A 23,425-nucleotide genomic window follows, 5' to 3' on the forward strand; every position below is an offset into this window, starting at 1 on the left:
GCTGACATGACGTCACGTCAGGAACGCCCCTGACCGAGAAAGCGACACACAATACATTTTGGGTATTTTTTTGCATTTTCTGGGATGGCTCGTATTGATACGCAAGCACAGTGGGACCTTGGCTCACAAAATTTATTGGTTCCCAGACAGAGTGTGTAAGGCGAAAAGTGTGTATCCCAAAAAATTATTTCCCATAGGAAACCATTAAAATGAGAATAATCCGTTCCCAGGTCCTCATAAAACATAATCTTCTACTTTCTAATTTTCTAAAGTCATTTTATTAACCTTTGTGTTGGTCGTTAATGGCTTGATGGAATGGAGTGTCCGGTTTCCTCAGCATTAAACACTTGATGAGGAACATAGGCTTCTTACTATCTTGAGGAATGATACCTTGTAGGTTCTTTCTCTGTGATAATTTTTTGGAGAACGGTCTCACTCTCTCTCTGTCTGTAACCCCATCCCCCACTGCTGTGTTCTTGACCAATCACGTGGCTTTAACCGAAGGCTGGGGGCGGGGAATAGAGCACAAAAACAGTGGCCACTATTTTCTTGTTAGAACGGGCTCGTTCGCGAACAATACATCACTCATTGTGGCAGCTCCGTGTGTATCCCGAAAAATAGTTCGTATGCCAAGGTAAAATGTTCATAAATGTAAGGTTCGTAAACCGAAAAGTTCGTATGCCAAGGGGTTCGTAAACCGAGGTTTCACTGTACTTCTTTAATCGATTGCAAACATTTATGATTTCCTCTTCAGAACTATTTGAATCATATTCATAACTGGATGAGTAACAAGAAAGCATCTTCTCCGAATCTGAAGCCATTGTTTCGATTTTAAAGCAAGGCGAAGACGTCCTGGCGTGACGTCACAAACAAGGGGGCGGGACCTTCTGAAACTCGAAATTTCCGGGGTCATTTTGAAGTCATTTTGGGACACTTTAACTAATATTTATTGTTGTTTTGGATTTGACTAATAATATCAGCCTGCGTGTTTTGGGTATTTTAGATGCTATGAAACGTATTTCTGATGTCAGATAGAAAACAAAAAAATGGTGTCGGTTGTCCTTTAGTGCTTATTGAATAATTCCTAAATTGTCTTTCAGCTTCTTTTCATTGCTTTTCCCATCTGTGCTGCTTCCAGATGTGTGTTTTCATATTTACGCATTTAACCAATCACATTTCAGCCATCATTTGTCACTATGGTCAGAAATCGACCTGGACGCTTTCACAATCAGTTCTGCAGGCCCTGCATAAAAATAAATGTTGATGAGACTGTTGATTTAAACAATAAGGGATCGAGATGGCAGAGTTTTCGCGAACTATGATTGGCTAGAAACTAGCAATCATAGTACAGAATCACTAGCCGCTAGTGATCATTAGCTGCATTAGCAAATGTATTACTGTTTTGTTTTTTTTTCGACCCACAATGGCGAAAGAGAAGAAAATTGATTTGGTTGCAGATATACTGTTGAAGCCATTTTCAAAACGGACTTTTCAAGAATATAATGACATCACTAAGGTTAGACAGCTCTGAAGCTAGCAAAAATAGCAAATAATATTGCAATTTTATAAGGTCATCATGAATCCACATGTTCATAGTAAAAATTCAAACAGTTTAATGACAGTATTTCTTAAAAAAAAGTCACGTTATTCTCTGGTCAACAACACCCTCTAGTGGACGTGTAGTAAGATCACACCACACTCGCCCCACACTGATTCCGACGTAGGACTACTGAAGGCCTAGGAGTGACATGCACGGCCCACCACTGCTTATTCTTATTTACTTTTAAATCGTGTAACCCGAGTCTTACAGAGGGCCACAATCCATCTATTCCAGGTTATTGACCATATCAAGAAGAATCCCCCCCCGCCCCCCCCCCCAAAAAAAATCACAGAATATATGTTTTGAAATAATGGGATACAAAAACACACGGGATGATGTTGTGATGCTGTAGTTTTTATTGGGGTCCAGTCTTTTGAGGTGTGGCCATTCAAGACCGCAAAATAAAAGTTCAGAGACAAAGCCAAACCTTTTAGAGAAGCCAAACAACCTTCACTTTGTGATTTTAAACTCAGGCGAATAGACGCAAGATTTCATAAACACTAATAAGCAGCACCCAAGAGAATCACCTGCTTGAAAATGCATCCTGATGATAATTATAATCATGAAATGAATAATATGAGTGAGGGTGAGGTTAGAAAGCACACAGTGGGTATTGGGGGATATGGGGGTTACACTGAAGGCATGATCATCATTTCCCATCATGCTCAGCGGGGACAGGGGACTTGTAGATCCCTCAATTGGCTAACATGAGTGGGGTAGGAAAACAAAACAAAAAAACACATCAAAAAAGAAAAAAAGGAAAGAAAAAAAAACGACTGCACCTTTATCACTTCCAGGTTTCTCCTCTCAAAAAACTTCCAAAACATCATTCCATGAGCTTTCATCAAATATTTTCCTAAAATTCCCCCAAATTTCACTTTCGCATTCCAATAATCATCCTGACTTATTCCATTTCCTGCAGTCCGTTTCAAAGTACACAAAAACCACGTCGGCATCTTTGGTTTTGATTGATTAGCAGCTAGCTAACCTGCTAACTTTGGAAGCCATTTTGTACATAGCATCGTTTGTCTTTATCAATGTACACAATGTTGTCTGGTGTGTTCAACAGCTTTGCCGATGCTACGCTAAGGTCCATTCTTGCAGCCTTACCGTAACAAGACAACTAAACTCCTGGGCAAAAAAATATATATATATATACGAAAAACTACACGCGAACAGCAGTAAGCCGCAGGAGCTGACGTGATCACATGACCACCATCAGGTCAACAAAAAGGCTTCCACACAAATGACCTGTTTACATGGCAACAATGTATACACACACACACACACACACACACACACACACACACACACACACACACACACACACACACACACACACACACACTCACAGACAAACATACACACCAGTAAACCCCCTTCGCATATTTGCGTCTGGCCTTTCAGAAAGTCGCTTCTATTTTTCAAGGAGCGTCTCCTGTGTCATTTGTGGTAAAATTCTCCGAATTGTAGCTTTCAGTCTTTTGTAACATAAAAGATGGCACCAAAAACCACCTGGAAAATAAGCAAAGTCATCATTGGTGTCAAGAAATTCAATTCAGATTTTCGTGTGGCGCATGGTGGGGGCGGAGCTAAGTTTAGCCCGTGTTGTTCGTGGAAGTTCCGGGGAGTTGAACCGAAAAAAAAAATGTAGGCAATCTGTCGCATCTCATATTTTAGATTTGATTTGTGTAAATAATTTAGCACAAATTGACTTCATTTTTAACTTCATTTCTTAAAGTAGAGCAAAACAATCATCCAAGTGGTCTGAAATTTAAATAATTAACTCATTCACTGCCAGACGAAAAAAGGTGTCCACTACTGTGCCAGGGTTTTTGTCCATGACCCACAGAATGTTGACTTTTAGGACTACATAAACATTCAATGCAGCGTTAGAAACTCTAGACTCTCTTCTTTCAACAGAAAAAAATGTTAATTCCTAAATTATATGTGTCTGGAGTTATATGAGCTTGAAGTGAGGGCGGCTGTCCAAAATACAATGCAATATATACATATTTGGTTTATATAGCTCCTTAACAACAGCTGAAGCCGGAACAAAGCGCTAACATAGAAAAAGAGGAAATGCTGCCCCACGTGGAAGGGAAAAACATTGCCAAATGGTCTGGCCAGCACTTTATCGGCACCCAAGCAAGAAAAAAACAAAACCTGAAAAAATTCTGGAATGGCACTCTATGTCATATGTATTTTCAATTCCAGAATACATTTGTGAATGGCAGTGAATGAGTTAAATTGGATTTATAATTTAACCCTTTCAGTGACATCTTATCATGTGATCAGGTTACATGCATGAAAGGCTGAATGCGAATGATATCTTTGGGTGAACCTGAAAGTTTTTACCTTTGGTGTAAACCATTTTTTCAAGATGGGGATAAACTCATCTTTGCACCTAAGTTCGAGTCTCCACTGAGCCGAACAGCATTTTGCGCTAAATGATTTCTTTACAGGGGTTACATTTAAAATATTAGATACAAATTAATTTGATATTCCAATTTTTTTTTCATGTAGAAACATTTTTGCTCTCCCGAAATGAAATCATATGGATGTCTGCATCTGTTTGTGTTTTTGGATCCTTGTTTGTGGTCTAAACTTGGAAATTAGGTAGTCGAGTGACGATTCGTGACATGGCCGCTGGTCCCCACAGCCGGTGAAAAGGGGGTAGGGGTTGCGGGGTTACTGCATACAGCATGTTGGGAGAAGCGAATCCAGGCTCAAGAGTTCAGAGGTCAGAGGGAGTTTGCTGGTTGTTGAGGTCCGGCTCACTGAACTGTCGTCTCATGCGCGGCGGCGGCGTGGTGAAGCCCCAACCGGGCAAGGGCGGGCCCAGGAGGATTTGGGCGGGAAGAGGAGGGGCAGCGTGGTAGTTGGGGAATGGTGCATTGTGGGCGTTGTAGTACGGATGATGAAGATGCGGATGCTGCTGCTGATGATGATGATGATGATGATGGTGAGGAGGAGGAGGAGGAGGGCCAGGATGTTTGTTGTAGTGGAAACCTGGGTCGCCTCCCCCTCGCTGTCCACCCGGACCGGGTGACGGACCCCTCCTCTGTCTTGGTCTTCCTTGGTGACCACCGCCCCTTTGGTGCTGCTCGCTGCCGCCGTGGTGACCGTTGCCGGGCGCGGAGCCGTCAAATGAGTTTCGGCGGTAGTGCTGCTGCCGCTGGTTGCCGTGGTTTCGCTGTTGCCAGGCGCGTTGCGGGCTAGGGCTGCGCATGCGTGGGGGCGGGGCCTGGAAAGGGAGAGTGTGGGTCCCCCCAACCCCACCTCCCTCGGCTCCTCCTCTCCTCTCCCCCGGAACTTCGCCGTCTGCCAAACCCAGCGCCTGCAGGGCGGCACTCGCCGGTCCCCAGGAGAATCGGTGCGCCGGGTTGCTCTTGAAGGGGAACTTGAGCTTGCAGTCCTGCGGAGGAATGAAGCGGCCTGTCCCGGGCAGGTGCACGTTTTGACCTGCGGCGTGCAAACAGCATCATGAGTCAGTGACAAAAGCAAACAAAACAAAAAAGCTTTTCAAAATGGTCGCAACCACGTTTGCATCGTAATCAAAAACATAAGCCTGTTGTGTAACATGGACACTTCTTGAAGCAGAAGATACAGCAACAAGACCGCCATATTGGATGTGGCAGATCCGCAATACTGCAGGTTTTACAGATTCATCTTCCAATATTTAATCTAAATAACACCACCAAAACCTCAAATGCAGATGGGATGTGTAGGTTTTGTGGATAAGGAAGGACTCGTAATGGTGATCCAGTGGAGATTTTCCATCCAACAAATATATCATAATAATAATACATTTCTCAAGGTCACTTTACAGTCACAGGATAAGTATGAAGTATGACAGAGTACAGTGATAGCCTGACAAGATTTTTTTGTGACATAAGCGGCACATGAACGAGGCATCACAAATTCTCCTCACCAGGTTCTCCTTGATTGAGGCCCCGTAACTTCTTGGTAATGTTCTGCTGCTGTAGGTTACCAATTCTCTGCTGTTCTTGCTTCAGCCAGCGGAGGCGCCCTCTCCTGAATGCCGGATCCTCGTCCATGAGACGCTGCACCCGGTCCTCCCTCTGGGGAGGACCGCCCCCTTCTTCGCCGTTTTCCTGCTCGCTCTGCCAGAGGTGACGAAAGTCAGCGTTGAGTGGAGAGGATTGTCGCCGACATATCGAGGCGCAGTTGCTGGCATGTCACCTGATCGGACGTCGCGCCTTCTACTTTGACGGGGATGACGCTCTCCATTTTGATCATTCGGTCCCGCAGCGCTTTTATTTCCTCATCCTTCATGTTGTTTTGCAGTTTCACTTCCTGTCACGCCATCGGTTCACATGACCACAATTATCAAATATGACTTGATGACAAGCATCAAATTTCACGTCAACGTCGCTGACATATTGGCAAATTGTTGCGATTTGTGAAAATGTGGCAACCCTTTTCCACAAGATTGACTTCATTTTGGAGATCAACTTTTTTTACCAATGAAATGGATTAATTTTTGTGTTTATTATTAAAAAGACTTTGATGCGCCGGACTTTACATACCCGCAGTCCAAATTTATAATCTCACCTCCAAGATGTCCGTCAGCTTGTCAATGTGAGCCTTCAGGTTATAGGCGGCTCCCCCTTCGCCGGCCTCATCACCTCCCCCTCCTCCCCCCTCCTCTGAGGGGGGGCTCCTCTCCTCCCCGATGCCCACCGTGTCGCACACGTCCTGCGCCACCGCCTTCCAGCTGTCTTTCTCGTTGTCGTCCTTCTTGCTGTACATGCGGCACAGCTCCTTCATCTTGACAATGGCCAGTGCCTCAATCTCCTGGCGAGAGTGACGAAAGTCTCCCAGCGCCACCTGATTTGAAGCAAAAGGTATTCGTGACTTCCACTAACAACCCAGGCTAAACTTAGCTCCTCCCCATCTCTTATATGTGCATGTGGAGGGGGCGGAGTTTGAAAAGAACCTCGTAGCAGATCTCTTTGACGGCCTGCAAGCGTAGATCCTCCATGGTGACGCGCTTCGGGTCTTTGCTGATCCGCCTCCTCTGAGGAATCTGATAGACTCTTTGAGGCTCTCTCCTCTTTCCGCTACTTGGAAGACCGCAACGCTTCACGATGGACTGCACCTGATACACACACACACACACACACACACACGCACGCACGCACGCACACACACACACACACACACACACACACACACACACACACACACACACACACACAAAGTCAGCAAGAAGTGACAAAAGGATGGTGGAGCAACACTGCTATGGTGAAATTACGAATTATTTCTCTTCAAATGAAACTACCCAATCATAAAAGCTGATTCAACCAATTCCCTGATTAATAAAAGTAGTAAAGTTGGATGAAAAGTTACTGTAATAGTTACATTGTGCAGTTACAGACAACCATGTGTTGCATGAAAATGACATTTGTTTTTTTTTGTCACTTAACTCATTCACTGCCATTCCCGAATTTATTTGGGAATTGAAAAGCATGACGTGGAGCGCCATTCCCGAATTTGTTCGGGTTTGAGTTTGTCTTGAGGGGGTGCCGATAAAGCTCTGGTCAGACCTCTGGCAATGTTTTTTCCCTTCCACGAGGGCGGAGCATTTGGCTTTTGTACAACCGCCCCAGTTCAAGCTCAGATAACTCCAGATGCATATAAGTTAGAAATTAACTCTTTTTTTTTCTCCTGATGAAAGAAGAGAGTCTAAAGTTGGTTACGCAGCATTTAATCTTTATGTAGTCTAAAAGGACAACCGACGCCTCCGGACAAGGTGTGTCCATAATTTGTAAATTCACTTCAAATGACTCCTACTGAGCGTATTTTACAAAGATTCCACCGCATATAGCTATATTTTACGTTTTAACACTCGCGCTGAATATTCAGGAAGTCTTGGTTTCGACTTCAGGTCAGGAACGCCCCTGACCGAGAAAGCGACACACAATGCATTTTGGGTACTTTGTTTGGTCTGATAACTTCGTGTTGATGGCGAAATTAGAAGGAAAGCACATAAATAACGCGATGGTGAATCGTTGTGTGTTGCACCAATACTACTATTTGATACTAGTTGACACAAATTCCCTGCAGACAAATCAGCCCATTTCCAACGGAGCTTGGGTGCCATCTTGTGCATTTTCTGGGACGCTACACATCAGTCCTGATGCCTCAAAATGACCCAGAAGAACTTTAATTGATTGCAAACATGTATGCTTTCCTCTTCAGAACCATTTGAATCATATTCATAACTGGATGAGTAACAAGAAAGCATCTTTTCCGAATCTGAAGCCATTTGTTTTGGTTCTAGAGCAAGGCAAGACGTCCTGGCGTGACGTCACGTACAAGGGCACGGGACCTTCTGAAACTGGCCACTTCCGGGGTCATTTTGAAGTAGTTTTGGGACACTTTAACTCATTTTTATTGATGTTTTGCATTTGACTAAAAATATCAGTTGGCGTGTTTTGGGCATTTTAGCTGCTATAACACGTTTTTCTGATGACAGTTTGGAAACAAAAAATTGTGTTGGTTGTACTTTAAATGGAAGCAGTGACATTTAAGAATCTTTTTTTAACCAAAAAAATAAAAATAAAAAAAAGACAATTATTTTTTGCATTTCTGGATTTCACTTCACAAAAATTACTTTTCAAGCAAAAAGTAAAATTAAGGCAATCTTTTTGACATGACATATACTCTTAATGTTGCCGAAATGCAGCCTTCAAACTGAAGCTTTGAGATGCGACAAGTGTAACTGCAGTCTAACAACTTGACTGGAGAAAGTAACGTGTTAGATTAGTTGTGAGTAAAAAATGAGGAGATTTTGGAGTCAACGTAAACATCACAGTAGGCGACATGCATGACGAGTACCTTGTTGGCAGGTAGTTTCTCTCGAAGGGAGGAGATGAGCCTCCAGCTTTCCTCGCACGAGCGCTTGTCGGAATCATCTCCGCTGTCGCTGTCTGCATACTTTGTATAAATACACACAAACACACAAGAAGTGTCAAAAGTTAAGTGTGAATGAAAAATGGCGATGATGGTGATGATGATAGACTGGCACGCACCAGCCGCTGTTGCTCCAGAAGCAGATCAGCCTCCTCTTTTTCCTTGCGGTATTGCGTCTCCATGTCTTGAAGCCTGCAATATGTCAGCTGTCAATCAAAGCCATCGACGTGGCAGGGGTCAAAAGGTCAGAGGCGTGCCATACCTCTTCTCCATGTCCAGTTTGATATCAATGCCTTGTTTCTCCAGCAGCTCCCTCTGAGCATACGTCCAGTCTTCAGGCTCCCCCTGCTGCTCGGCCGTGACGCTGCGCTCCCGCTCCAGCCGGGCCTGCTCCGGGTGGTTGAAGCGGAACACGTGGTTCTTGCCCATCACGATGCGGTTCCCTGGGCGAGCAAAGACGTCAGGGGGTGGCACCGTGTGTGTCTCCTCCGTTGTTCCAGCGCATAGTAAGCTCACCTTGCTTGAGGACGACTGCCTCCGCAATCTGCTTCCCGTTGACATAAGTCTCCGCCCCCACCAGTGGCTCCAGAGTGACCACCACTGCAAACACGCAGTGACACGTCAGGTGAGTGATCCTCGACACGATTATGCTTGAGAAGCAAAGAATTGACAAAACTTCATACAAAGTTAATGGGGAAATGAAATTGAAAGTTCCCATTTTGGGATACAGAGAACACCCACTATTAATTGTGACTGAGCCCGACCGATCCTTATACAGCAGCCAAAAGATGGTGCCAAAGCAACATTTTTTTATATTAAATATGATTCTGGCTTGTGTTTTTCAACAAATTGCTACATTTTCTAAAACAATCAACAAAGGTGACCTTGAAAACACGGTGCCCTTTTCATCTCCCACCAGCCATTTTGCTCTGCTTATATCGATACAAAAGCATCTTAAGCTGAATCGATATTTGCTGAAGAGTTTCTAGTCAGTACCACCATTAGCGATATCTGTAGTCACGTGACCAGCTTTCGTGTCTGCACAGTGTAGCAGAGCTGCAATAGCATATGAAACATATTGTAGTCTTCTTATACAGTATACAATTGTTCAACACCAATTTGAACCATGGGGAAATGTAAGAATTGTGACCTCGGAATGAAGTACAAGGCAATAGTGGCTGTCGAGGAGAATCCAACAAAGAGTAAATCCTCCATCGCGAAAGAGTTCGACGTGCCGCAGAATACCTTATCAACCAACGTAAGTAATGTAAACGTTGCAGTTTTTGTTTTCCATACATGTATTTAATTGTGTGGTATTGAGATATCTTTATCGCTTGCAATAATCACTGTATCACAGTATGTACATGCAGGCGTTCGTGGTTTCTCTCGTGTGTACAATATCAACAATGTCGAGTGCTACTCAGAGTCTCGATTGCAAGAGTATGTTATGACATTTTTATTGAATGCATAAGTTTATTTTTCACTTCACTACAGTACAAAAGCATGCTAGATACGCAATCCATGAACTCAAGGAGAAAATTACATGCCATATCAAAGATCCCCCATTTATTGCCCCCTTTTAATGCAGTTCGGCGCAGGATTGGATATATCGATAGTCCGGTTATATCGATATTTTTTCCGACTCCCAAGAATATCGATATAACGAGACTTTACTGTATTGTATTTTGTACAGCCGCCCCCATTTCAAGGTCAGAAAACTCCAGACACATATAATTTAAGAAATAACGTTTTTTCTGATGACAGTAGCAAGTCGAAGGTTTCTAACGCTGCATTGAATGTTTATGTAGTCCTAAAACTCAATATTATGTAGGTCCTGCAATTTGAGTGAGAATGACAAAAACCCTGGCACTGGAGTGGACACATTTTTGCATATCGTCTGGCAGTCAATGAGTTAATTTAATTTTTCCTTAAAGGACAACCGACGTCTCTGGACAAGTTGTGTCCATAATTTGTAAAATGGCTTCAAATGACTTCTACTGGGCGTATTTTACAAAGATTCCACGGCATATAGCTATATTTTACGTTTTAAGACTTGCGCTGAACATTCAGGAAGTCTTGTTTGTGACTTGGTGACGAGTCCGTACGTGACGTCATGAAAGGACCCCCCAGTGACCGTAAAAAAGACGCATTGTAGCGTCCTTCCATAACGTCAATGTATTTTGCTGTACTGTTTTCTTTGAAAACCTTGTAATGCACCCAAAAGCCGTCAGAAGAGGGAGTCCAAGATCCATGGAAGGAATTTATCAGCCTGTGATTCATTCCTCACAGGTTGCCATTATTTTTGCCTCTTTTGTGGGACGCTACATTGCAGTCCAGATGTCTCAAAATGACACGGAAGGACTTCTTTAATTGATTGCAAACATGTATGCTTTCCTCTTCAGAACTATTTGAATCATATTCATAACTGGATGTGTAACAAGAAAGCATATTCTCTGAATCTGAAGCCATTGTTTTGATTCACAAGCAATGCAAGACGTCTTGGCGTGAAGTCATTTTTATTTGCATTTGAATAAAAAGTGACATCGGCTGTCCTTTAATACACAGTATGGCATGTTAATAATTTTCAAAATCATCGCGCTTCAGCAGACAAAACAAGAAACATTGTTGCAAAAAACGATTGCATTCATATACAGTACAGTGGGCATGTACATAACACAACAGGGAAACTGCAACGCGTGGCGTTCATGGCGTGACGTCACGAACTGGGGGTGGGACTTTCTGAAAATGCCCAATTCGCAGCTCAATTTTTGCAGATTTTGGACACTTTAAGTCATTTTTATTGGTGATTTGCATTTGAATAAAAATATCATACTGCGTGTTTTGGGTATTTTAGATGCTATAAAACGTTTTTCTGATGTCAGTTAGAAAACAAAAAAGTGCCGTCGGTTGCCCTTTAACTTAACTGACCTAAAACTTTCTGTAACTGATTGGAAATTTGACACCGCTTTGACAACCTCTACATTCAACTACATGCCACAAAATCAAGTTTGAGACAATACCTGACATACTTCCTGGCAGCTTTTAGACGCAAACATATACACAAAGAGAGAGAAAGTCACACAAGCACGTGCAAATACGTGCTTGTAATACACACACTCACAAAACACAAAAGCACACACACTGTTGTGATAAGTCTTACCTTCTCCTTGCTCGTTGGTCTCATTCACAAACACACAGTGAATCTCCTTGATGAAGTGACCAGACAGCTTGATGTCCACATCCTGCTGCCCAACTCTATCACACAAACACACCAATTTTAAAATGCCTTCTCTACTTTTAGGTCCACGCAACCAAGAGAAGAAGCAGGTCCAACCTTGTGAATCCTTCCTTGATGTAGTAGAGCAGGCACTCGGACATGAGAGGGTCCTCGTTCAAGTTGACAAGGTGAGGAGTCTAAACACAGACATGCATGTAATGTGACCCTTTCTAAATAAAAGTGTCAGTTACTGTGTATGCCAACTTATTGGAGGCAAAAGGACAAAATGGCGAGAAAGAGAAAGAATGTCCCAAAATATAGATCTGCTGAAATCTCAATGTCATTCCAAATGTATTCCGACACTCACAAACTGATTCTGACTCATTCTGTTGTTGAAGGACAAAAGGCAAATTCACAAGTAAATTGTACTTAATGAGTGAAAAAGCATTTCTTGACTCTGCTTGTCAATATATGTCTGCAGCATAGAGAGATTGACAAAGATAGATTATTTCAAAGTCAAAGTCAGCTTTATTGTCAAATATGCTAATATGCATGACATACAGCACAGATGTAATGACTGTCCTCTTATAAGGCGCTACAGAAGAGGCTGGGATTACGTGCTACTTCTTTTACATGGGGAAATTGAGTCGGTGGCTGCTGACAGGAGTTGCGAGACCTGCTGTGGCTCAATATTACTTGACATATGAGGCGCACCTGCGTATAAGGTGCAGGGTCATCTTTTGAAGAAAATCAAGGCTTTCGGGTGCGCCTTATACACCAGAAAATACGGTACTACTAAAATGAGTTAATTTCCTATATAGTGCACCTGATGATCTGTCACTCATGGTATTTTAAGTACATGCTGTATGGTCACTTACACCTTTGGGAGAAAAGACACCAAGGGTCCCTCCATCTTCTTTAATGGACACGCCCATTTCGGCCAAGAGCGACTCCCTGCCGCGGACGCACACGTTTACAAGGTGAAGGGAAAAAAAATGTGATAATGTTCCGACGAGTTCAACTCACCTCTCCAAACGAATTGATTCCGTCTTTCTTAACTTCTCCTCCCATGTCTCATTGAGCTCCGCCATGATTTTCTCTGTCTCCTGACAGACATATACACATGTACGCGCGTGCGTATGAGAAGGCCTGTGTGTGTGTGTGTGTTTGCTTCTGCTGTAACATCATCATACCAGCAATCTCTCAGCCGCCTCCTCTTTACTGATTGTCTCCGTGGCAACCTCAGGCTCCCCGGCATCGAGGTGATTGACATCCACTGACTCACTGAGGTCTAAAACACCTGAAGAGGCGGAGTCTTTCGGATCGGCCGTCCCATTGGCTGTGATAGTCAGCGGTAAGGAAACACCTTCTGTGGAGGAGCCATTGTTGTTGTTGGCTAGAGAAACGTGTGGGAGGGAGGGGGGGGGGGGGTTGGTGGTGTAGACACGAAACCACTCATATTACTTTTGGAATGCAAAGGCTGACGGGCACGCGCACATCTGTAAATATCAGACTGTAAACATAGCACAGACAAACACACACGTGTGTGTACACATGCACACACACGTGGACATGTGGCACATAGTTCTAACACGAGGCCTGGGGCCAGATCCGGTTCGCCTCATTATTTGTTATAATAATCATTTATAAGCCCACAAAATAAAATCGCCTCGATGTTACTTGCTAAATGACTACAACAAAATTGCAAATATTCTTCACCTTTTTTTTTACAACCAATTCAATTCTTAAAATCATTCCCTGCCAGACGATGTGCAAAAATGTGTCCACTCCAGTGCCAGGGTTTTTGTCATTTTCACTCAAATTGCAGGACCCACAAAATATTGACTTATAGGACTACATAAACATTCAATTCAGCGTAAGAAACTTTAGACTCTCTTCTTTCGTCGGAAAAAAAGAGTTAATTCCTAAGTTATATAGCTCTGAAGTTATCTGAGCTTGAAATGGGGGCGGATGTACAAAAGGAGAACGTTGCCCACTCGTGGAAGAGAAAAAGCATTCCCAGAGGTCTGACCAGCGCTTTATCGGCCAGCAAGAAAAACCGAAACCCAAAGAAATTCGGGAATGGCGCTCCACGTCATATTTTCAATTCCCAAATAAATTTGGGAATGGCAGTGAAGATAGAGTTAATATAAAGCATTGTAGAATGAAATATGTGGTTCGTTTGTCACCCTTTTCCATAAGATTTGTTTTTAAATAGAGGTTGTATTCTCTTTCAAGAGCCCCACTTGACAAGTTTTTCCCCTGTGTCCTTTAAGGCTTATATAAGATTGTTTAATGCTTTTATGAGTAACCCTATGACCATTTTGTGTTTGGGAGGGTTGTGTCAGGAAGGGCATCCGACGTAAAAGCTTGGCCAAAACAAACATGCGGATCAAACCTCTAAAGATGGAGGACACTGATTTGCTGTGGCGACCCCTTGAAGGGAAAAGCCGAAAGGAAAAGAAGATATATATATCATAAAAATGGAATGCCTAGCCCATAGCAGCATGTCATAATTTGACGACATGATAATAATCATTTTACAGGAGCTTGAAAAAGTACAACGTGGCATGTAATAAAACAGACATCAGCGCGCATGATGTGGAGAAAATGGAAGGAGTGCAGCTGAGTTCCGTGGCATGCGGTGAGCACGGTTGATGGAATGCGGTGAGCAGGGTCAGTGGAATGCGGCATACCCTGGTTGTGGATGAGCTCGTGTAGGCCCTGAGCGAAGAGGAGGCTCCGGAGTCGTTCCACTTCCCCTTTCAGCTCTCGGATCAGTTTGGCATTGGGGTCTTCGTTGATGATGGCGTTGCAGCGAATCTGCTTGGCTCGGTCGGCGTATCTGCAACAGAGGTCAGGTGAAAGCAGCTTAAGTGCACGGGAAGAGGCGCGAGAAGCTCTTACCTCAAAGTGCTGAGCGTTTCTTCATAGTTGATATCAGCAGGACTGAGAGCGGCGATCATGGCTGTGCGAGAGTTTCCACCTGGGACATGGAATTGGAGCCATTTCCAATCAAACTTAATAAATACATTAAATAACAAATTCATAAGGTAATAGATACATAAATAAATAAACAAACAGATAAACAAGTGAATACATAAATAGATAAATAAACAAACTGATAAATAGATACATAAAAATACTAAATAAAAAGATACATAAATTAACAAATACATAAATACGCAAATACAGATATCCAGCTGGCTAGCTATCTAACCAGCTGGCTAGCTGTCTATTCAGCAAGCTAGCTATCTATTCAACAAGCTAGCTCGCTATCCCGCTAGCTAGCTATCTATCCAGCTAGACAGACAGACAGATAGACAGATAACAGAATACACCATAAAAGGGGAAAAGTGCATTTCTTTTCATTATCCAATTTTAGGAGCAATTGCATTGTATTTATCGGTTCAACAAATTTGCATGTAATCTTAATCCAATATTTATTGATAATTTTTTGAAGCACAGTGTTTTCTTGATCAGACTCGAGAATTGAAATGACAGGAATAATGACTATCGCTTAATGATTGGCGTCTCGTTCTCACCCAGATTCTCCTTAAGGAGCCACGTCAGCACCGAATCTCTGTAGGGAATAAAGTCACTCTTTCGCTTCTTGCTGCTCTGCTGCATCACCATCAGTGAGGGGAAAAATGAAGACGATGAAAATGAACATGTGGAACTCAAAAAAAGTTGGGTGGGATGGGAGCAGAGGGGCTTTTGTACCATGTCGGCCAGAGCAGAGATGACTTTTCCCAGTGTGGTGAGAGACTTGTTAATGTTGGCTCCTTCCTATACACAATTGTCACAATAACTGACCCAACATTAAAAAAATAATAATAATGATAAAAAAAATCATCTCTGCGTTCTCCCACCTTGAGTCGGGTACCCTTGGACCCCGAGGAGTCGGCGCGTTCACTCCCCGCCAGGTCCACTAGACTGATCTTGCTGACCTGAGAAGATACCGAAACATGTCAAGTGTGCACGTGCACATCAAGTCATATCCAAACACTCACCTTTTCTGTGTCCAACTGGGTCAAAAGATCTCGGCGCCGCTGGCTGAAGACAATGGTGAAAACGGCGTGCGAGCGCGACGACGTCTCATTCATGTTGGTGGCCGCCACCGTCCTGTCCGAGGCGTCAGATTTGAACATTCCATCACAAGTTGCGCAAAGACATGCAATATATTGTACGTACACAACGCCTCCTGAAGCATATTTGCCCGCTGATGGGTTATGAGTGCGTATCAGTCATATTTAAAAGTGTCACATCTGCCCCATAAACAAATGCAATCCAATACAGTCAAGTTAATGCAAAGTCGCACTTTGACACACTCTATATGGTTAAAAAAAAAATATAATAATAATAATAATACATAAATAAACATATTAAAAATTTATACATACAGTAAGTAGATAAATAAATAGCTAAACAAATACATAATCAAATAAATAAATAGATAAATTACATGTATTGTTAAATACATACCTAAATATAAATAAATAAAAATGTAAAAACTAAAATACAGTAAAGTCTCGTTATATCGATATCGGTTATATCGAAAGTACCGCTTATTACGATATTATTTTCATTTCCCTTGCACATTTTTAGTCTTTTTATGTATAATTAGTACCGTTTAGTACGATACCCGGTTGTTACGATAATCCGGTTATTACGGTGCTCCTTTTCATCCCCCGCCGGCCATTTTTGTTGTTTATATCGATATATCCGTCGCGCCATTGGTCAACTTGGTCACGTGTCTTGTTACGTGAGCCGCCATCGGTCGCGCCATTGGTCGACTTGGTCACATGAGCCGCCATCGGTCGCGCTATTGGTCGACTTGGCCGTGTGACTTGGTTACGTGCCCAGCACCCGTGTAGCAGAGCCATTTTCATTTTCAGACGCTAGCTCGTGTGTAGCAGACGAGATTGAAGTGTTTGTGTTAAAAGGTAAAAATGGGAAGCAGAAGAAGATTGATGACTTTTTTAAATTGTATACATAATACATTAAGATGTAAGCGTTGCAGTTTCCCTGTTGTGTTATGTACATGCCCACTGTACTGTATATGAATGCAATTGTTTTTTTGCAACAATGTTTCTTGTTTTGTCTGCTGAAGCGCGATGATTTTGAAAATTATTAACATGCCATACTGTGTATTAAAGGACAGCCGATGTCACTTTTTATTCAAATGCAAATAAAAATGACTTCACGCCAAGACGTCTTGCATTGTTTGTGAATCCAAACAATGGCTTCAGATTCGGATAATATGCTTTCTTGTTACACATCCAGTTATGAATATGTTTCAAATCCACTGTAGTTCTGAAGATTAAAGCATACATGTTTACAATCATTAAAGAATTATATGTGCCATTTTGAGGCAACATTGGGGGTACATCTCTCACCCAAAAAAAAAAGGGAGCTAATGGCCAGCTCCGTTTCTTATATGGCGCTTGGCTGCCCTCTTTTGGCGGCTTTTGTTTAATGCAGTTCGGCGCAGGATCGGATATATCGATAGTCCCTGTTATATCGATATTTTTTCGGACTCCCTTGAATATCGATATAACGAGACTTTACTGTAAATAAACAAACAGAAAAACAACTAGATAAACAAACAAACATAAAAACAAATAGATTAACAACCAAATGAATAATAATAATAATAATAATAATAATACATAAATAAACATAGAAACAAATACGTATATAATCAAATAAATAAAGAGGTGAATATATAAATTAAATGTATTATTAAATACATACATAAATTTACATAAATAAATAAAAATGTACAAACTAAATAAATGAACAAACAAACAGAAAAACAAATAGATGAACAAACAAATAAGTAAAACAAATAAACTAATAAACACATAGATTAACAAACTAAGAAATAATAAAAATAAACTCAAGTGTAAAACATTTTAACATATAATAATAATAATAATAATAATAATAATAATAATAATAATAATAATAATAATAATAATAATAATAAATAATAATTAAACATAAACTAATTGATAAATAAATAGATAAACAAATAAATTAAATAAGTAAAATAAACTCAAAACAAACAAACAAGCAAGCACACACACGCACACACACACACACACACACACACACACACACACACACACACACACACACACACACACACACACACACACACACACACACACACACACACACACACACACACACACACACACACACACGCCTTCACACATACGTACATACATAAATAAACTGACCGGGCTTTATTCCCAGCATCCATCAGGTCCCGAATGTCAGGGAACCCGGTCACAGCCAATTTGGACAAGTCCTCCACGTATGGTCCCAGAATGGGGTGCTCCCTCACCCGCAAGGTCCCCTGAGACTTAGGGTTCAACAGATCGCGGACACGCTCGCAGTAGATTTCCATGTAAGACACCTACGGTGGGTACACTGCCAGCTAAGAGCCTGGTTCTTATACAAGTGTGCGGCAAGGTGGAGAGTGGAGGGGGTTACCTCTACAGAATAGGTCAAATCGGGATCTGTCTTGGCTCCAGTCCTCTGGAAAAGGTCGTCACAGAGCTGAGGACACACATACACGCATTAACAAAGATGGCAGAAGGACTGACCTATAATGTCACAACACATAATTCAGTCTAAGCATGAAGATAGTTTATAAACACTGACAAACTTACAGAAATTAGATCTTAACAAAAGAGAGGGTGAGAGGATTTGTATGGATGCAAATCAAAAGGCGGAAATGTTTGGGGCATAAACGTTTATTTTAGCATCAACACATGCATGTAGCACTCTATTATAAACCTTAAAAACTGTCACGGTTTGCAAGGTGGTGATGGCAGTTGTGGATCCCAATAAGCAGGCAGGAGGAAGCAGCAGGTTGTGTTTGAGAAATTGTATTAAAATAAAGTCAACAGGAACAAAAATCTAAAACATCAAAGTCATTCAGACAGAAAAATACAAAGTATCAAATAAAGACCAAGAGTAAAAGTCTGCCAAGATGAAACAAACACATGCACAGCATACAATGCATACAATTGCATACAAAGCATACAACAATGACCCGACCCCGGATGGTCGTGCCGGGAGTCCTTTCAAGTGTCACTGATTAAAACGACCAGCACCTGCGAAGCTACAGGCAGGGCTGATGTCGCTACCCGTTGGTCGCCAATCCGAACGTGGCAGTCCGCCACTGCTCGGGACGACCAGCACCTGTGCAGGTACAGGCGGGGCCGACAGCGTCATGACAAAAACACTCAGTCAGGTTGTTGATATCGGCCGGTATCAAGTATGTGAAATAAGGCAGATACCGGGTCGATACCTGTAATCGATATTTGGCCGTCACGATACCATACCTAAGTAAAATACCGGTAGAAAAATAAATGAAACTCTCTCACGCTGATACGACTCCACAAAAGTAAAAAAAAAACAAAAAAAAAAACTAATGAACTGAATTCAATTGACGTACAAAAGTAAGCATTAAATAAATAAATGTAATATACCTGTGGAATGATTCCCTCCTGCCCCATCTCCTGTTTGCCCATCATGGTGTAGCTCTTCCCCGCCCCGGTTTGGCCGTATGCAAAAATGCACACATTATAACCTGCACACGACAAAAAAGTGAGTGCCTGCTTTCTACTGCCACATCGTCATCGTCGTCATGGCCAACAAGTCACCTTCAAAGGCGTGCAGCAGCATCTCCTCGCCGATATCCTGGTACACCTGACGCTGGCTAGCAAAGGCCGGGTCATCGTCCTGGGTACATGGACAATCAATATCATGTGTGTGCGTGTGTGTATGTGTGTGTTGGTGACATTACCATGGTATGCGACCAGTAGGAGTGGTCAAAAGTGAAGTTCTTGGCTGCATCTTTGGGCTGTTTTGGGTTGACGATACCTGAGAGGACAACACAAGGCTGAGTGTGTGTGTGTGTGTGTGTGTGTGTGTGTGTGTGTGTGTGTGTGTGTGTGTGTGTGTGTGTGTGTGTGTGTGTGTGTGTGTGTGTGTGTGTGTGTGTGTGTGTGTGTGTGTGTGTGTGTGTGTGTGTGTGTGTGTGTGTGCGTGCGTGCGTGCGTGCGTGTGTGTGTGTGTGTGCAACTTACAGGTGGTGTTTCCCTTCATCTGGATGACACACTTGGCATTGCGCCCCGTCTCCCTGGCGTTGAACGGCCGGACGCGCACTGCCACCTTGACCGAAGCACCCGCCATCTCAGCCCACCTTTAAGAAGCCAATCAAAAAAGAAATAAACAAAGTCAAAGGTTAAAGGTGGTGCATAAAATTGATTTCTTGGAGTGCTACTTCTTTCTCTCCTTAACGCCTTCAAGCCGCCTCGCTGATTGCTATCTCGGCGCCTGTTCGACATGCCGCTTCCCACTCCCTGGCCTCGGGCAGCCGCAGTCACCTGCTAACGGTGTTGCGCGTGCGTTTGTGTGCATATTGATCAGTGACAGTACAAGTAGTGAAGATCAGACCAGTTACAACAACATGCAGCTAAAAATACACACACACGTGCACACACACATTGCTGGGATGCCAAGGGAGCGCCACTTTAGCCACGCATGCTAACTTTAACAACGACTCCAGTGAAGTGGCCAACCGCCAGGAGGAAGCGGCTTCCGTGTTCCGAGGAGAGTATTTGCTTTGCTTTTGTCCTGTGGGGGCATCCGGCGGTCCAGCGCCATAGCAACGGAACCCCAAGTAAACATGGTGTGGGTCAATATCACTTATCTTCTGCACTCATGCAATCGTAGACAATCTAGGTCCATCTAAAGCAGGGGTCACCAACGTGCTGACCCCCTATATCATTCCCAAAGGACCATATGGGTCCTGTACCAAAAACAGCTCACCAGTGATAGAACATTGTGACTTTCGAGGAATAATGTTGTATTAATGATCATGATCAACAATTTCAGAGAGATGAAAGTACTTTGCTAAAAAAAATCTCTAAAATTCCAGAAAAATATAAAAATACCATTTATTTATTACAATTATAATATTCATAATACAAGAGTCTGATTCGCTGTGGCGACCCCTGAGGGGAAAAGCCGAAAGGAAAAGAAGATAATACAAGAGTACATCCCTACTTATATTATTTTCAGGAAAACGAAAAAGAAAAAATAGAAAATAGTTCATTTGCATCTCTGATTAATCAGTTATCGTATTTTCTGGTGTATAATCAGCGCAGAGCGCCGATGCGTATGTGAAACTGTCGCGGCTTGGAATTGAAGCGGATTTATGTAGGACAGGACATATGAGACAATCTCTTTTCGTCAATGGATGCTACAGCTTCATGTTTGCTTTCAACATTTAGCTTGTAGTAGACGTGCACCATGATGTCCCTGATCCACTGCTGAAAAGGATGCTTTGATCCTCTCTTCTTTCATCTAGAACTGCTTTATGTCACAAAGAGGGTACAGCAAGTGCTGAAGAATGAATGACACTCTGTATCTATGTGTTGTCATCTTATCTGTTATTTAGTTTTTTTTTTGTTTCCTTTCTTTCCATTTCCTTTCATAACTTTGCCGGTAGAGTGAACGCTGGCGCGAATGGCTGCCGCTGCTCACCCGCACAAAAAAATTACATGACTGTAAAGTGTCCTTGTGAGTTTTGAGAGGCGCTTATAAATGAAATCTATTATTATTATTATTATTATTATTATTATTATTATTTATTATTATTATTATTATTATTATTATTATTATAAAGCACACCTAAAAGCCGTGATCTTCTTCAAAAGATGATCCTGTGCCTTATACACAAGTGCGGCTTATATGTGAAGTAATATTGAGCCACAACAGGTCTCGCAATGATTAAGCAGCCACCAACTCAGTTTCCCCCTGTAGAAGTAGTGCGTAACCCTAACCTCTACTGTAGCACCTTATAATGTGGTGTGCTTTATATTTGGAAAACTTTTTTATTCATTAAAGGTGCACGTTATTGTCCGATGTGTCATATATGAATGGAAACATTTGAAAATACACTATTCATTGGGGATGCGGCTTATATTCCAGTGCGCCTTATACATCGGAAAACGTAGTACTCACTGAATCGCCTGTTCAGAATATTTTTGTGCCATTTTTCCCCCTGGCCTAATAAAAACAGAATAATCAGTGGTGAAGAAGTAGGTCTCAGCGTCAAACAGGTGACATTTCATCCAAAGATATCCACCAGCCCGCCAATTATCTGTAGCCATGAACTGGATGCATGTTAATGGCAAAAAACGAACTGAATAGCCAGTCCTTTGTGTCTGTTTTGTAATAAACGAGAAAATATCTGCAGAACGTACACAAAAGCTTCGCACAGGGTAGAACGGACGCCAAATTCCAACCTGAAACACCATGAACGCCATCTTGAAAAACTACAAACGAATGGGCAAAATGTCTTTACATATTGGAAATATTCAGAGTGGAAACCATCCGGGCTGACTGGCGGACTGGTGGGTCACGGGACATATGTCAACAAACGACATCACACTCCACTGAGTGACAATTTCATCATTTTAATCACACGTTTTGGGAATGCAAGTGGAACCTGGTGTAACATCCAAACTCCATATGTTAAGGCTGAAGTCAAGATTCGAACTCACAACCTCAGAAGCGTGTGGGACACGTGAACAACCGGCTTACGTAACAGCCTCACCGTCATGTGACGTCATCCCACTAAATTCTACCTGACGGGTGTGCGTGTGCGCGTTTCTCGATCGCCTCACGCGACCACCATGTCCGGAAGCGACCGCTCGCTGCTTCCGCTCCCGGCCTTTCGGCACCGGGACACACCGTAACAAAGTTGACGACTAGAGTTCCCACCACGGTCCCACGCGCAGAGCGCAAGAAAAAGTTGGACGACTTACGAAGAGACGGAGTTGACGTCACCGTGACCGCAGAAAAAGTTGCGGGCCGGCCGAGCGGTAGACTCGGGGGACCTGGAAGTCTCGACTCGGCGACTGTGGGCGCCGGCGACCCACTGCGCTCCGTTGTTGTTCCCCGCGTCGTCGCTGCAGTTGACGGCGGCCAAGGTGGACTTTGGAGAGGGGAAAATGGAGTTGGAACAACAGGAAGGAGAAGGGGGTGGGGGGAAGCCTGGCCGGTGGCGTGGCCGCGCAGCGGGTGCGTGCTTGAGCTGGCGGGCGCGTTCACGAAGCACAGCTTCGAGACCGGCGAGGACCCGCCCAATCTCCAAGTGGAGTCCAGTTACTGCCAGAACCGGAATGGTTGGCTCTTACTCTGAAAGTCTACATCACATTTGGATGGAATTTTTGCGATAGCATTCTGCGGGACCAACCATAAATACTAGCGTGGCAGTTTTCTTGCCAAATTGAATACCTTTTCAGAATACACCAACAACCTCCCTCAGCCAAAAATAAATAAAATACAACTACAAAAACTAGCTTCAAAAGTGTCTGTTTGGAAACAGAAAGGAACTTTGGAAAATGTTTACATAATTTCGTGTAGAGCAGCACTCACGTGTTTTAGCATCAAGTCTTACTTAGAAACTCGACCACAATAATGACCAACTTGCAATAATAATAATATTGACCAGCCGGGATAAATACAGAGGGTTGTGTCAGGAAGGGTATCCGACGTAAAAGCTGGGCCAAAACAAACGTGCGTATCATAGCTCTGAAGATGAAGGTTACTGATTCGCTGTGGCGACCCCTTGA

General features: G+C 42.8%; 1 protein-coding gene across 2 annotated transcripts; it reads right to left on the reverse strand.

Annotated features, from left to right (window-relative positions):
• Positions 1-1,933: 1,933 nt before the first annotated feature.
• LOC148901951 (kinesin-like protein KIF1C) lies at positions 1,934-23,137 on the reverse strand. Of its 2 annotated transcripts, none has more exons than XM_088990106.1 (27): positions 22,616-23,137; positions 19,868-19,983; positions 19,585-19,661; positions 19,442-19,520; positions 19,268-19,368; positions 18,264-18,329; positions 18,008-18,186; positions 15,773-15,884; positions 15,632-15,709; positions 15,483-15,548; positions 15,305-15,380; positions 14,667-14,745; positions 14,456-14,604; positions 12,953-13,155; positions 12,786-12,865; positions 12,638-12,713; positions 11,877-11,956; positions 11,703-11,797; positions 9,059-9,142; positions 8,805-8,985; positions 8,662-8,734; positions 8,468-8,566; positions 6,564-6,725; positions 6,179-6,454; positions 5,807-5,920; positions 5,535-5,727; positions 1,934-5,065 (listed from the first exon to the last, which is right to left on the reverse strand). In XM_088990106.1, exons 2-27 carry the CDS (start codon positions 19,971-19,973, stop codon positions 4,338-4,340), a joined length of 3,612 nt encoding a protein of 1,203 aa, XP_088846232.1. In that variant the 5' UTR covers positions 19,974-19,983; positions 22,616-23,137; the 3' UTR covers positions 1,934-4,337. The 2 variants fall into 2 exon arrangements, with proteins under 2 accessions (XP_088846232.1, XP_088846231.1); XM_088990105.1 differs by having other exon boundaries at positions 15,305-15,383.
• Between the last annotated feature and the right edge of the window lie 288 nt (positions 23,138-23,425).

The sequence above is a fragment of the Hippocampus bargibanti genome, linkage group LG02 (assembly GCF_051943395.1).
Source record: "Hippocampus bargibanti isolate YZ-2025 linkage group LG02, ASM5194339v1, whole genome shotgun sequence".
NCBI classification, from domain to species: Eukaryota; Metazoa; Chordata; class Actinopteri; order Syngnathiformes; family Syngnathidae; genus Hippocampus; species Hippocampus bargibanti.

Excerpts from the sequence above, each read along its gene's own strand:
- LOC148901951 (XM_088990105.1), bottom strand. The coding sequence starts at position 19,973 with ATGGCGGGTGCTTCGGTCAAGGTGGCAGTGCGCGTCCGGCCGTTCAAC. Across the intron at positions 18,330-19,267 it reads AGGAGGGAATCATTCCACAG|CTCTGTGACGACCTTTTCCA; the intron begins GTATATTACATT and ends GTGTGTCCTCAG. Across the intron at positions 15,384-15,482 it reads TCTCTGCTCTGGCCGACATG|CAGAGCAGCAAGAAGCGAAA; the intron begins GTACAAAAGCCC and ends ATGGTGATGCAG.